This window comes from Cavia porcellus, unplaced genomic scaffold (genome assembly GCF_034190915.1).
Source record: "Cavia porcellus strain 051 isolate PalLab524CR breed Dunkin Hartley unplaced genomic scaffold, mCavPor4.1 scaffold_9, whole genome shotgun sequence".
NCBI lineage: Eukaryota > Metazoa > Chordata > Mammalia > Rodentia > Caviidae > Cavia > Cavia porcellus.
In genome coordinates this window covers 58642635-58655302 of record NW_026947492.1, presented here as the reverse complement: position 1 = coordinate 58655302, position 12668 = coordinate 58642635, and the positions used below count along the sequence as shown (strand labels likewise).

The following is a 12668-nucleotide window of genomic DNA, read 5'->3' as shown; positions in this document are numbered from 1 at the left end:
CCAGGCAGGGGTAGAGCTTGTGGATAAAACCAGGAGGAGGCCTGTGAAGCAGCATGTGGCCTATGGGTGCCTTGGCTGGCGTTTTCAAAGTCCTGGCTGAATCTGAATCTGAAATTCTCACATGGGACATAGTAGTTGGCCTGGGCTCTGGAATCCAGAGAGCCTAGTTCAGCCACCGGCCTCACCACTGCCTACCTTTGTCCCAGGGCAGATGCAAGGCTTCTGAGTATGCAGAGCACCTTCTGTAGGCTGCGAACATGACCGGTACTCAGGAAAATGGCTGTTCCCTTCCTGTTGAGGGGATTGGTCACACCTTATGACTGATGTTTCCTTTGTGCAAACTTAAGGAGAGCTTTTGGGGAGTCTTGAGATCGATGAGGACCATAAAACTCTCTCTTCCTTAAGTACGGCTAGGTGTGCCTGGACTTGTACCTCCAACCTTGCCCCTGATTAGCCTGCCAGGAGCTTCGAGAAGCAGAGCGGGACGTGAGGGGCAGGGGCTAGGGGCAGGACAGCAAGGGAGCGCCAGGTCCTTCACGCCTGACAGCCAGGCCTGTTAAGCACCTGGCCTCTGGTCCCACCCAGCAAGCTCTCCTTCCCATTGCAGGCTGCTGCCCTGGTGCCGCCCGGCCCTCCTGGGCTTGTTCAAGCAGAGCAGATCCTCTGTGGGCGGTGCGGATGCTCTGCATTGGCTTGCTTACCTAGTCAGCCTTCGAAATCGCTTGGAGAAGAGCACTGTCAGCAAGTGGGAGAATAAAAACAAGCCTGGTAAAAATATGTACCTTACCCAATTACTGTGAATTTTGACAACATATTAAGTTCAAACCTAGTTTAAGGCCAGCAGATTTTGCTTGGTTTTGTTCTGTTTTTCTTGAGAACTAAAAACAGTAATTTACTGGTCTATTTGCCCAGTGTGATAAGCACCCCCATGACCACCCCTAATTATGAAATCTCTCTTGGCACCTGTTCCTAGAGCCAAGCAAGAGAGTCTGACAGGCCTACGGATTAGAAGCCTTGTGGTGTGTCTGAGACCGTTGTGTAACCCAGCATCAGAAAAAATCTGAGAAAGAGGGGCTTTGTGCTGGTTTCAGAGCTGTGACTGTGGGCAGGGAGAAGGGACCCTTCTCCTTTATAAATACGTATTAAATATACTGCATTCTTTTTGAAGGAAGCTCCCAGAGTTGAATCCAGCACATAACTGCCATTGTAATTTGGGAATCTGTTGTTTGAACCGTTGTGGCTATTTCTCTCCTGCAAGGTTTGGAGCTCCTTGGAAGCAGACCTGTTGTGCTTCACACACGGCTCTTCCCCGCACTCGCACCCTGGGCCTAGTGCACGCAGTGACTGGTCGTAGGGAGTGTGTAGATCCTGTCTGTGCTCCTGCTTCAGGGCTGCCCTTTTACGGGCACTTAACAGCTCTGCTTTTCCTCATCTACAGAACATGCATTAAATGATTCTTCAGTTTGTGTTTTATCTGCCTCTCAACATAGTCTCTGCATATAACTCATGGTTTATATGATTTCAGCAGCGTGTAATTCTGTACGATCAAAAAATACAGTGAATGGTTAAACCTTTTTTAGGCCTTATTAGTAAAAGTCACATTTTCATTAATCTCTCTCAGCATACTCCCATTCACTTCCAACACACTTATCCTGTCATTCTTACCACTTTCTAAAGCAATTCTAGAAGTCCTCTTTTACGAGTGTCTTTAGTTACACTGTTGTGGCTGCCTTGATATCCTGAGTTGATTTACAATGTGGAGTTAATTCATAGTCATTTACACTTTGGGAAAGAGCCAGAAGTCGAATGGTGCCAGGTCTGGTGAATAAGGTGGATCAGGACACGCTGTAATGTTTTTACAAGCCTGTCTTTCTGTTAGATGGCACTTGTAGCAGCATTCACCATATCTTTTATCACACCTCATAAAGACATTCACAGAAGAGGACTTCCAGAGCTGCTTCAGAAAGCAGCAAGAATGATGGGATAAGTGTGTTCAAAGTGAGAGGACTATTTGGAAGGGGGATTAATGATAGTGTGTCTTTTACTACAGTAACTTTTTTATTTAAATTATACATCATATTTTGTGATCATATTTTGTATAATAATACCTAGCACTGATCTGGGGGTGGCTAAACTAGTCACAGTCTGTAATGTAACCATCATTTTCAGAGACTTAGGCACCATATTTCCATTAGCTGATTATTATTTATTATTTCAAACTTAAGTACAGTAATGTGTACCCTGCTTTCTTGACAAGGTTTTTAAGGACTGAGAAAAATGATGTATTTGAAATTGCTTGAGAAACCATGAAGTTTTGTACAGATGAATAGTGATTATTATTGCTGGCTCAAAGATATCTTCCTAAGGAATAACTCAGGCACAAAAAAAGGTGCTGAACACTCTTATAAACTGTGTGTGACTAGCTTTGTAAAGGAGAAGGTATTTCCCAAGTGAATTTTTCATTTAAAGGAAAAAGTCTCCTTGATGCTTCTCTGCCAGGTCTCTGATGGCAGCATGAGTAGCATTTGGGTGTTGGAAAGGCTGTTGACCATCAAGTCATGGGTCATGAGCTTTAGTATAACCTTGTCACCACTGCCCTGAATTATTATAGGCAAGCCATTTAACTTATCTGCTGAAGGAAGATGACTGCTTTTTGAAGATAAAAGTATGGAATGTAAAAATAAGAAAAAATGTTGGTAGCCCTCAGATGCCAGTGGAGCTGATGGCACCTTTCTTGTGCTTTCATTTCCAGAGCCAGACCCTCTGGTTCCTTCAGCCATGGTTTCTGATCCCCATTCTTCCCTTAAATATATGTTGAGAACATTACATTCTTCTTGAAGGAAGCCCTTAGAGTTGAACCCAGCATGCTTCGTGTTGTATCTTATATTCATAGACACTATATTAAATACTGCCTACAACTGATTATTATCTAGTTTTAGTGTCTCAAATCTAAAATGATGCTTTTCCCTATCACTGGACCCAGAAAGCTTAGGCAAATTTCTGAAGCAGACAGTAACTTCTCATTTTTGTTTTGTCTTCTAGTGACAGACATCACACTTCAAGTGCAATCCCTGTTCCTAAGAGACAAAGCTCCATATTTGGGGGTGCAGATGTAGGCTTCTCTGGGGGCATTCCATCACCAGACAAAGGACATCGAAAACGAGCCAGCTCAGAGAATGAGAGACTCCAGTACAAAACCCCTCCTTCCAGTTACGACTCAGCATTAGTGCAGCCAGTGACCACTGTCCCTTCTGTGGGAGAGTCCGAGAGAAAGACAGCGTCTCTGTCCTCCTCCTTGGATACCTCCTTGGACTTCTCCAAAGAAAACCAGAAAAAAGAAGTAGATTTCAGTGACAGCTTAAATGGCAGCCACGTGAGTGTAAGCACTAGCCGAGAACCAGGAGAGGCCCCCTCGGGGCACCCAGCCACGGTCAATGGCAGTCTGCTGCCCGGTGAGCAGGCTGGCTCTGCTGGCGTCCGGCTCCCAGGTGAGTTCCACCCAGCCTCAGGCGCAGAGCTCTGCTGTACTGTGGAGCAAGCTGAAGAAATCATCGGGCTGGAAGCCACAGGCTTCACCACAGGTGACCAGCTAGAAGCATTTAACTGCATTCCAGTGGACAGTGCCGTAGCAGTGGAGTGTGATGAACAAGTTCTGGGTGAATTTGAAGAGTTCTCCCGAAGGATTTATGCACTGAATGAAAATGTGTCCAGCTTCCGCCGGCCACGCAGGAGTTCTGATAAGTGAAGTGAACAGACAGACAGTATCATTGCCCAAAAGGAGGATAAAGCTGCACTTACCCTTTTTATTAATTATGACACAACACGAATATTAATGGAGGATATTCCTCAGAAAAACAGACTTCAGGACTAGAGGAGGGACTTGGGATCATTGTGTACCAGTGGGCCAGACAAAGATTTTGCTTTCAGGGTTTGCTTTTCAGGCCTCATAATTGTTTCAAGGCAAAAGTCACTCTCTAGTTGAAAGAGCTTATAGCTCGAGTCCCCTTATGGGCATTTGTTTGCTTTTTATTTACACTTATATGTTATACTGAGAGGAAAGATGATAATATATAAATAATATAATGAATTCACCTTTAGTTTCTCATAGGCATTTGCCCTCATCACAGTTTATAAAAGTCTGAGAAGACAGAATATGCAGAAACAGCTTTCCACCATTTACTGAAGGGTCTATGGCCTTCTAAGGTTGATGAATAGACCGTCATCTTGTCCTTATCCCCAAGTCCCCATGCCCTGCCCCTTCCCCCAGGAACTACAGTAGACCTCTTCCCGGGGGTTGGGCCCTGCATCCTGAAGAAGACCAAGAGCATCATGTTCACTGGTCTGAAACCCCAGTCATCACGTTCCAGCTCTTCTGAGGCGCTGTGTCCTTTCCCCTCTTCTGTGAACCCTGTGTGATCCTCAGAGTAGATAAAAACTTGCTTGTCATGAATCCAGGGAACCTCAAGGACTTGAGGTTCCTTCAGTCAAGTGGCGTCCAGTTTCCGTTGGGAGCCAAAGTTTCTATCTGGGCAGGTGCAGTGGTCAAAAACTAGGCATGCTTTTGTTAGTACACTCACGAGACAAAAATTCCTACATACAAACTCCATGTTAATTTATTAAATTGCCATCAAAAGAAGGTATTTTATATGACAATATATAGTCAAGTGGTCCAATGTGCAAACTGCAAAGCAGTTGAAGTAGTTGGATTAAGAGACTAGATGAGGCATTTAATATTATCTGTGTGCAATTTCGTAAATATTAAATTATGTTTTTGAAGTCCAGTTGTCATTCCTGCAGGTTTCATTTGCTATTGCTTTATACGTTATGTACCCAAGGACATTGCCTCAGGGTTGCAAGCTCTTTAAGGAGAATTTATCCATATATCCATGTATCATATAGAAGAATAAAAATTGAATTTACTTCACCAGACTTGATGTTTTTTCCCCAGCTCTGAAAGCCCTTTGAAACCCGTGTCCTGTGTCTCCTTAAGTTACCTCATGGCAGAGCCAACTTGAACAGAAGCCCTGGCTGTTTACATACTGTGTCTAGCAACACATTCTTCACACGTGTACTCCCCAGTAGCTGTTTTTGTCCTACATAACAGCTTAACTCATAGGTCTCATAATCATTTTAATTTTACGGAAAAGCATTCCTGGACTCAGTTTTAACTGATACTTGCAATGTTTAATAGACTATTATTTATTGTTGTTATTTTCCGTGAAAGAATGCATCAAGTTACTTCATAGCAGCAGACCCAACTCTGGTGCATTTGGAAATTTTATCTTGATCTGAGGAGATTCATCCTATCCCACATGGAGAGGTGGCACTTCCTCAGACCTAAAGTAGAGGCCCTCTGGAGCAGAAATTTCTTTGCAGTAGAGTGTTCCTCATTCTGGAGTTGGAGGTTCGGGAGAGACGCCATCTTGCATACATATATCACGCTGTGGGTTCCTCCAGTAAAGTATCATCTACAAAAGAAAGAGGTATTTGAAAGTCAGTATTAAAGCATAAAAGGCAAATCCCATGAGACCAGTGGTCTCCCTAGAGACCAATCAAGGTGCATTTAATTATAGGCCCTCGGCCTGCCTCTGACTCCATCCAGCTAAAGACCACATGCAGTTTCCATACAACCAGAGGGAGCCTGGAGCTCTGGGGCTTCTTGCATCAGTCCCTGCTGTGTAGACTCCCTGAGCCCAGGCTTTGTGGCTTTTTACTTCCACAGCATGGAGCCTTCCTTGAAAATTATCAAATTGCCCAGACCTGGTTAATAGCTGCTACACTTCGGCATGACACACACTATCCAGCGATGTGTAAACCAAAACACCACTGAAATTTGGGTTTACTTAGTTGGGTTTAGGGTCCAGGTTTGTTCAGTGTCTACAGTTTCTGCTGTGACCTGGTTAGATCCTACAACTTTACTGTTCAACACTTGTTCAGCATTTTCCAAAGCTACAGAATTCATTTTGCCTCTCTGTGTATAGCTGCCAAGACCAAAATACAGGATGATGTGTCTCCTAATATTTTTAATTAGTCTTATAATTCACTTTAAAAAAAAACATAGAATTTACCTGGAGGATACAAGTTGAAATGGAAACTTGTTACTACCCATTTCTGAGCTGCTAAGAGCCCTTTCAGTTTCTGATAGCTGAGACACTGAACAGCCAGGAAATGTTATCAAGTGATTATTTGATTGTGTTTTCTCTCTCTACTTCTACTTCCCCTCCACCACTTCAGAAATTCCAGAGATTTTTTTTCTCTCAGAATATTAGTTTTGGAAGATTGTACCCAGCTATATTTTTTTAGCAGTTCTAATGGTGCCCATTTATCCTGACCTAACTGGTTATTCAAATAACTTTTTAAACCACTATGAATAATAAATGGCACATGAAACTGATCTGTTGATAATTGGAATAAAACTTAGCATCTGTATTTATAAAATAAAATTGATTAGTATTTATTTTGAGAGTTAAAAGTGTATGTTATTTCCCTGTTATGTTTGAGTCCTGTCTTCATTGTTTTGAATTTCATATTGAAGCTAGGTTAACTATGAAAACCTAGTTGTTTAAACAGTCTTTGCCATTCAGTGTTTATTAAATGCACTGTGAGTGTGTGTGTGTGTGTGTGTGTGTGCGTAAAACTACTAAAAGCTCATACACAGATTCATAATCCTTGACTTCTGCGACATTCTCCACTGGTGGGCACAGCTATATTAACAAATAATTATAATTCAGTGTGATAAGTTCTATGATGGAGTTTTATAACCATGCTGCAGACTGCAGAGAAAGCCATTAATTCTGGCTCAAGGATCAGAAAAGATTCATGGGAGTTACATGAACGAAAGATGTAAGATCTCCCATTGCTGCTGGAGGGAACAGCATGAGCAGAGGCCCAGAGGGGAGGCAGGCCCTGGAGTGAGTGTTTGAGAAACAGCAGGCATTTCTGTGCCTGGGACCAGAAGGGATGTTGCAAAGAAAGATGAGAGGAGCGATTGAAGCAGGAGCCCATGGGGAGGCCCAGAGGAGAGGCTCCATGAGCCAGTGCGCCATTCTCCCCAGGGTTCTAAAGCAGAAGAGTAATGAGTTAGGGCTAGGGATTTAGCTCAGTGGTTTAAGTGCCTGCCTGGCAAACACAAGGTTGTGAGTTTGATCCCTGGTACCGCCCCCCTCCTCAAAAATAAAAGTAAGTTAGGACTGGCAGCCCAGTGGAAGGTGAATCCTGGTGATCCTGCTTGAGCTGAATTAATCTTTTCATTTGAGAAACAAGTGTATGTCTGAAAAAGAAGTGGCATCCTCATGTCCCTAAAGTTTTTGGTGCACACATGGAGCCAGGTTGGGGTTCACAATGTGGTCTGGTGCAGTAGCATCTGTTCTCTAAAAGCTGGGTTCTGAACTCTGTATGGCAGCAGGTCAGCTCTCTGCAGTGCTATCACTTTGTAGCTATGACTCTAGCCAAGTCATTGAATATTTAAGAACCCTGTGTTTCAATCAAACAAAGCAAAAGAACCTTTCTGCTCATAGTTTTGTTTGTATGGGGCCTACACCATCATGGATGGTCCTTGGGTGCTGACACCCTTTGTCCTAATGGAAGGCTGCTTTACAATGGTGGGGATGGGAAGACCCCCTGAGACCTTTACCGAAGGATTCCTTTTGTAGCTTGGGTACAGACCCTTACGCTCTCTGAATTTGGCCCCTAATATATTGAGTAGAGAGAAAACCCCACACCACAGAATCGATGGAATATTGAAAGAGACACTTTTTTTTCTTTCAGTTGTTTTGTTTTGATTTGATTTTACATACTGAAGATCAATCCCAGGGCCTTAGCATGGAGCTGCATTCTCAAAGTTTTTATTTTTTATTTTGAAACAAGGTCTCACTAAGTTGCCTAGGCAGGCCTGGAATTTGAGATCCTCCTGCCTCAGCCTCCCAGAGTGCACTACCACATCAAGTATACCTTTTTTTTTTTTTTTTAAAAGCAGTATTGGAGATTGAACCCAAGACCTTTCTACTGATCTACATTTCCAGACCTACCTACTTTTTTATTCATTCACAATCTAGAGATGATGTCTCAGTTGCCCAGGCTGGGCTCAGATTTGCAGTGCCACCTGCCTTAGCATCCCAGAGTGCTAGGATTATAGGTATGTTACCACGTGTATGTTACAACATAGACATTTTAATGAACGCACTTAACAATCTTTACAAAGCGCCGTGACACGAGTTCAATATTCAACAAGGGTTTCTTACCTGAGTTGCATGAGGCTTCAGTGGCATCACTGAAGTACAGATATTGTTCTGTGCCCTCAGCATGGACTCCAGGCCTAAAACTGCTCTTCTGCAAAACCATGCTCCAAGCAAACGCAGTGTGTGGTGAGATGTGGCAGCAGCGGTGGTGCTGAGACTCGGCCCAAAGGCCTAGTTCACTTACTGCAGCACTTGCCAACCGGCCAGGGAGCTTGTACGGCCCACCGTGTTCTCCAGCTCAGCTCCTGCTGCTCGTGGTGTGCTGACATGGTGCCCAGAGCTCTTGATTGTTTTCAGAAGTTTTTCTCCGTTCCGCCCCGCCATTAACACATCTAATTACAGTTTTGTAGATAGCTCAGACTTGAGGATTTTAAGTGAATGGAAAATACATGTCTATAACACAGTTCCACATTTTTAGAGACTGGCAATATCAGAAATCTAGAAAAAGGATTATGCTCGATAAAAATGAAAAAGCCTATTAGTGGAACAGCTGCAGCCGTGCCAGGTGTGGAACTGTGAGGGGACAGTGGCAGGCTGGCAGCCCCTCGGCTCCTATGTGTAAAATACAATTCTAAGGAGCTTTCATTTCCCTATTGAATTACAGCAGCAGATCAGAAAGGCATTGCGGGTGAGAGTAGATGGAAGGATCTGACCTGAGTAAGGAGCAGATAGGATCAGGAAGAAGCAGCAGGGGTCTGAGAGAGCAGGCCCCCAGCTGCAGAACAGAGCAAGTGCTGAGATCCCGCCCCAGCACTGTTGCTCGCTGGCTGCGTGACCCAGACACGGTACTGCTTTTCTGAGCCATCTGCTCCCCTGTAAAATGACATGAGCCCCTTGTTCAGGTTTTCTTTGGAGCCTAGACAGAAGCTCCTCTTGCCCTGGGAGTGGATTTGTTTTCGTTCTTCAAAGCAGTCTCCAGTTCCCTTCAGGTGCAGAGCACAGCAGGTCAGGGGAGCACTCTCACTTGTCACTCTGCCTGTTTAGCCTTTTGGGCTAAACCATTGATGATGCCTGCTTCTGACCGGGGTTTGTGTGTACGTAGTAGGAGTAGGAGAGTGTGGGTGAGGCAGAGAGGAGAACCCAGAGCTGTGTGTCGCATATGTGGGAACCCAGCATGTTCACAGTACAGTTAGCGTCAAAAGTCATGTCATTAGGGACAGAAGTGTCCCAGGATCGAGTAAGTATGGAGCTGAGTTTTTGTAAACAGTACAAAAAGGTGCCTGTTTGAGGGGTCACGTAGATTAGCATCCTGGATGCTAATGCGCTGCTCCAGCTGGGAAGCCGGTGCCAGAGACGAGCCTGCTGTGCTGAGCTGCCGGGCCTGCATTGCCTGGCTTTTCTCCCTAGAGAGACAGTAACCCCTTGACATGCATGATGCTTTCCCTGTCCCCACCCCATACCCCATGTGATGGCATTTGATCCTGATGACAGCCCTCCGGATGTGGGCGAGGCATTACCACCACCACTTGACCCAAGGGCCACAAGACTGCTTTAAGAGAGGGTGAACTGCACAAGATCACATAGATCCCAAGGCCATCTTGGGACTAGACCAGTCTCTGACCTCTCACCAGTGCTCTTTCTTCTACACCCCGTGCCCCATCCAGGCCCCACAGCCTTCCCCTGCCAAACATCTGGCAGCCACAAACAGCCCTTCCCCATTCAGCAGTCTCTCGTTATGGAGGAGGAGCAGATTGGGGAGCACATTACTGTGTGCTGGAGGGGAAACTCGGAACTTACAAGCATTGCACCATGAAGTGAGTCTGATTTTAGAGAGAAGTTTTATGCAGAAATGTGAGTTAACTACTCAAAGTTCATCAGCTCCACCATGTAAATTGTAACTCATAGACACAAGACACAGGCAGGTAGGGCTTCTTTGAAGATTCAGTTTAGCAATGTCTGACAGATAATCATGGAGCAGGGCTACCAGCCAGGCCTAAGAAGTGAGAACAAAGGCACCTGCAGGCCAGACCCTAGCTGAGGCTCCAGGGAAGACATGCATAAACCACATACAGTGCTGTCCTCCAGGAATAGCCAGCCGCGTGACTGAGAACAGAAAGGACAGAGGGCAAAGAGTGAGGGAGGGATGGCACAGGGCTAAGAGGGTGTGTCTGGCTGCAACAGGTCCATGCACAGGGCAAGCAGAAGAGGGGCCAGAACAGGGGAGTTCTGACCGAGGCTGAGCACAGGAAGGTGGGAAGAGAAACCGGAGGGAGAGCAGGGAGCCTGCAAAGCATAACCAGGATGAAAGACAAGGTGCCATCAGAGTGAGGACAGGCCACAGCCCCGAGGCCCTCACTGACCTCCATAAGAGCCATTTCTGGATTGGGAGGGCAAGAGAAAGCAAGAGGAGTGGACAGTGAGCAAGTGCAGGCAGTGAGTGCGGACAGCTCTCGTGAGACACTTAACTGCGAAGAGGAGAAAGAAGACAGCGTGGACACTGGAGGGGGACAGGAGCTGGAGGGAGCATGGCCCATCAGTGCTAATGGTCAGGTGCCGGGAGGAGGTGTGAGAGCAAAGGGAGTGAGGTCCCCGAGAACATGGGCTGGCAGAAGGAGAGGGTCCCTGAGTGCAGTGTGGCTCAGAGAAAGAGGCGAGGGCAGGAATGGCCTAGAGCTGGCTTTGTATGGATGGGAGGCTGTGGGCCAGGGCCAGGGCCAGGCCGGTGCCAAAGGGACGCCCAGAGGGTGGCTGAGAGCTTCTTGGACTTTTGGCAGAGACTGAGGTATATGGGAGGGGATGGCTGGCTCCCTGTGGTTCACTGCTGCTGAGGGAGCCACCTACATTACGACCACCTCCTCCCCCAGGCCACAGTGTGGCCCACGCTCCACACTGGCGACTCAGTGACCTGTCCTGAACACACCTTGGCCCCTCCAGGACCCATGAAACCAAGGAAAGAGCCTTTGCTTCTCTCTGCTTTATGTACTGCCCAGCCACACTAACTGAACAGTTGACAGAGAGAGGGATTCTCTTGGGGAATATGCCAAGGCAAAAATTCAGAAGGAATCATAGAATTAGACCATTGCCACTCTATAATTCTGAATGAATTAATCGTGAAAGACAACAATCACCGATGGCTGCTAATTCACAAACCGGACATTTTGTGCCCCTCAATGGGAAAAGGCAGCACAGTGAAGTTTTCTGGGCAAAAGTTTGATCCTGAATATCATCCAACCTCCTGGGTACTACACAGTCCATCAGACATTAGCCACATCCAGCTCTTATGTAATGGAAAAATGGCCAGGTTGAGATTTGCATAAATATAAAATATACACTGAATTTCAGAGACTTTGTATTTTTAAAAAATAAATAATTTGATACCAACTTTATACTGATTGCATGTTGAAATGATAATATTTTGGATATACTAAGTAGAGTGTATTATTGCATGTAATGCCATCAACTTTTTTTGGCTTCTTGCAATGTTGTTAATAGAAAAAATAAATTCCTAATGTGATTGGCAGGTGCAGCTCATGTTTTTGCTGGTGGAGTCTCTGCTCTAAATCTGACACCAAAATGCAGGAGCAGATGAGCATGTTAGCACCAGGAGAAAGTGGCCAGGAAAAGCCAGATGGGGGAAACTGCCAAAAAACCACCTGGCTTTTCCAATAAGCATGTTGCACGAAAAAGTGGAAGAAAAGAGACATGCGCATCAATCCCATTTGAACCTTGTTTGGTCCCTGTAAACTAAACTTAAGCTGGTAAAAAATTATATGACAACCAAAATGTAAGTATTGACTAAATATTATATTGAAGGCTTGCTATCTTTTAAGTGTGGTTGATAATATTGTGATTTTATTTTAAGGTCAGGGAAATTGAACCCAGGGCTTTTTATACTGAGCTATATTCCTATCCTGTTTTTAAATTTTGAGACAGGATCTTGCTAAATGGGTAAATTATGGCCTTAACTCTGTTATCCTCCTGCCTCAGCCTCTCAGCTACTATACCAGCATTTTTAAAGTTCTTTCCACTAACCAGCACGATGGCACATGTCTGTATTCCCAGGTACTTAAAAACTGAAGCAGGAGGATTGCAAGTTGGAGACCCGTCTGGGCAATTTAGTGGGACCCTGCCTCAAAAAATCAAAAAGTAAATTTAAAAAAAGAAAAGAGCCAGCTCTTGTTGCTTGAGATGCATAGTGAAATATTTACAGATGAAACACATGTGTGGCCTGGGGTAGGGTGTGTGTGGGGAGTGGAAGAAACTGGATAATGGGCAGCAAGTAACTGAGAGTCTCTGCTTACCCCTGTGAGCAAACACCCTGCCTGGAGCCAGATGGATGCACTTGTCACTCCCAGAATGTCCCTGGGCTCCTGTTCTCTCAGGCCTTGATCCCCGTGGTATTCCGCCTGGAACATCTCTCCCCCTCCCCCACTCTGTGTAGCCCCCTGCTTTCCTCATCAACATCCTCCTGACATCTTCCCCATCCCACAT

At 45.3% G+C, this 12668-nt stretch overlaps 1 protein-coding gene across 3 annotated transcripts in view; it reads left to right on the top strand.

Moving 5' to 3' along the window:
- Positions 1 to 4924, top strand: part of Uvrag (UV radiation resistance associated) — a 282472-nt gene extending 277548 nt beyond the window's left edge. The window contains exon 15 of one of the 3 annotated variants that reach the window (XM_003468551.5): positions 3043 to 4924. In XM_003468551.5, coding sequence (XP_003468599.1) covers positions 3043 to 3745 — 703 coding nt within the window. In that variant the 3' untranslated portion in view covers positions 3746 to 4924. The remainder of the gene's footprint in view (positions 1 to 3042) is intronic. The other 2 variants (XM_063256475.1, XM_063256477.1) reach the window with 2 other exon arrangements.
- Positions 4925 to 12668: the final 7744 nt, after the last annotated feature.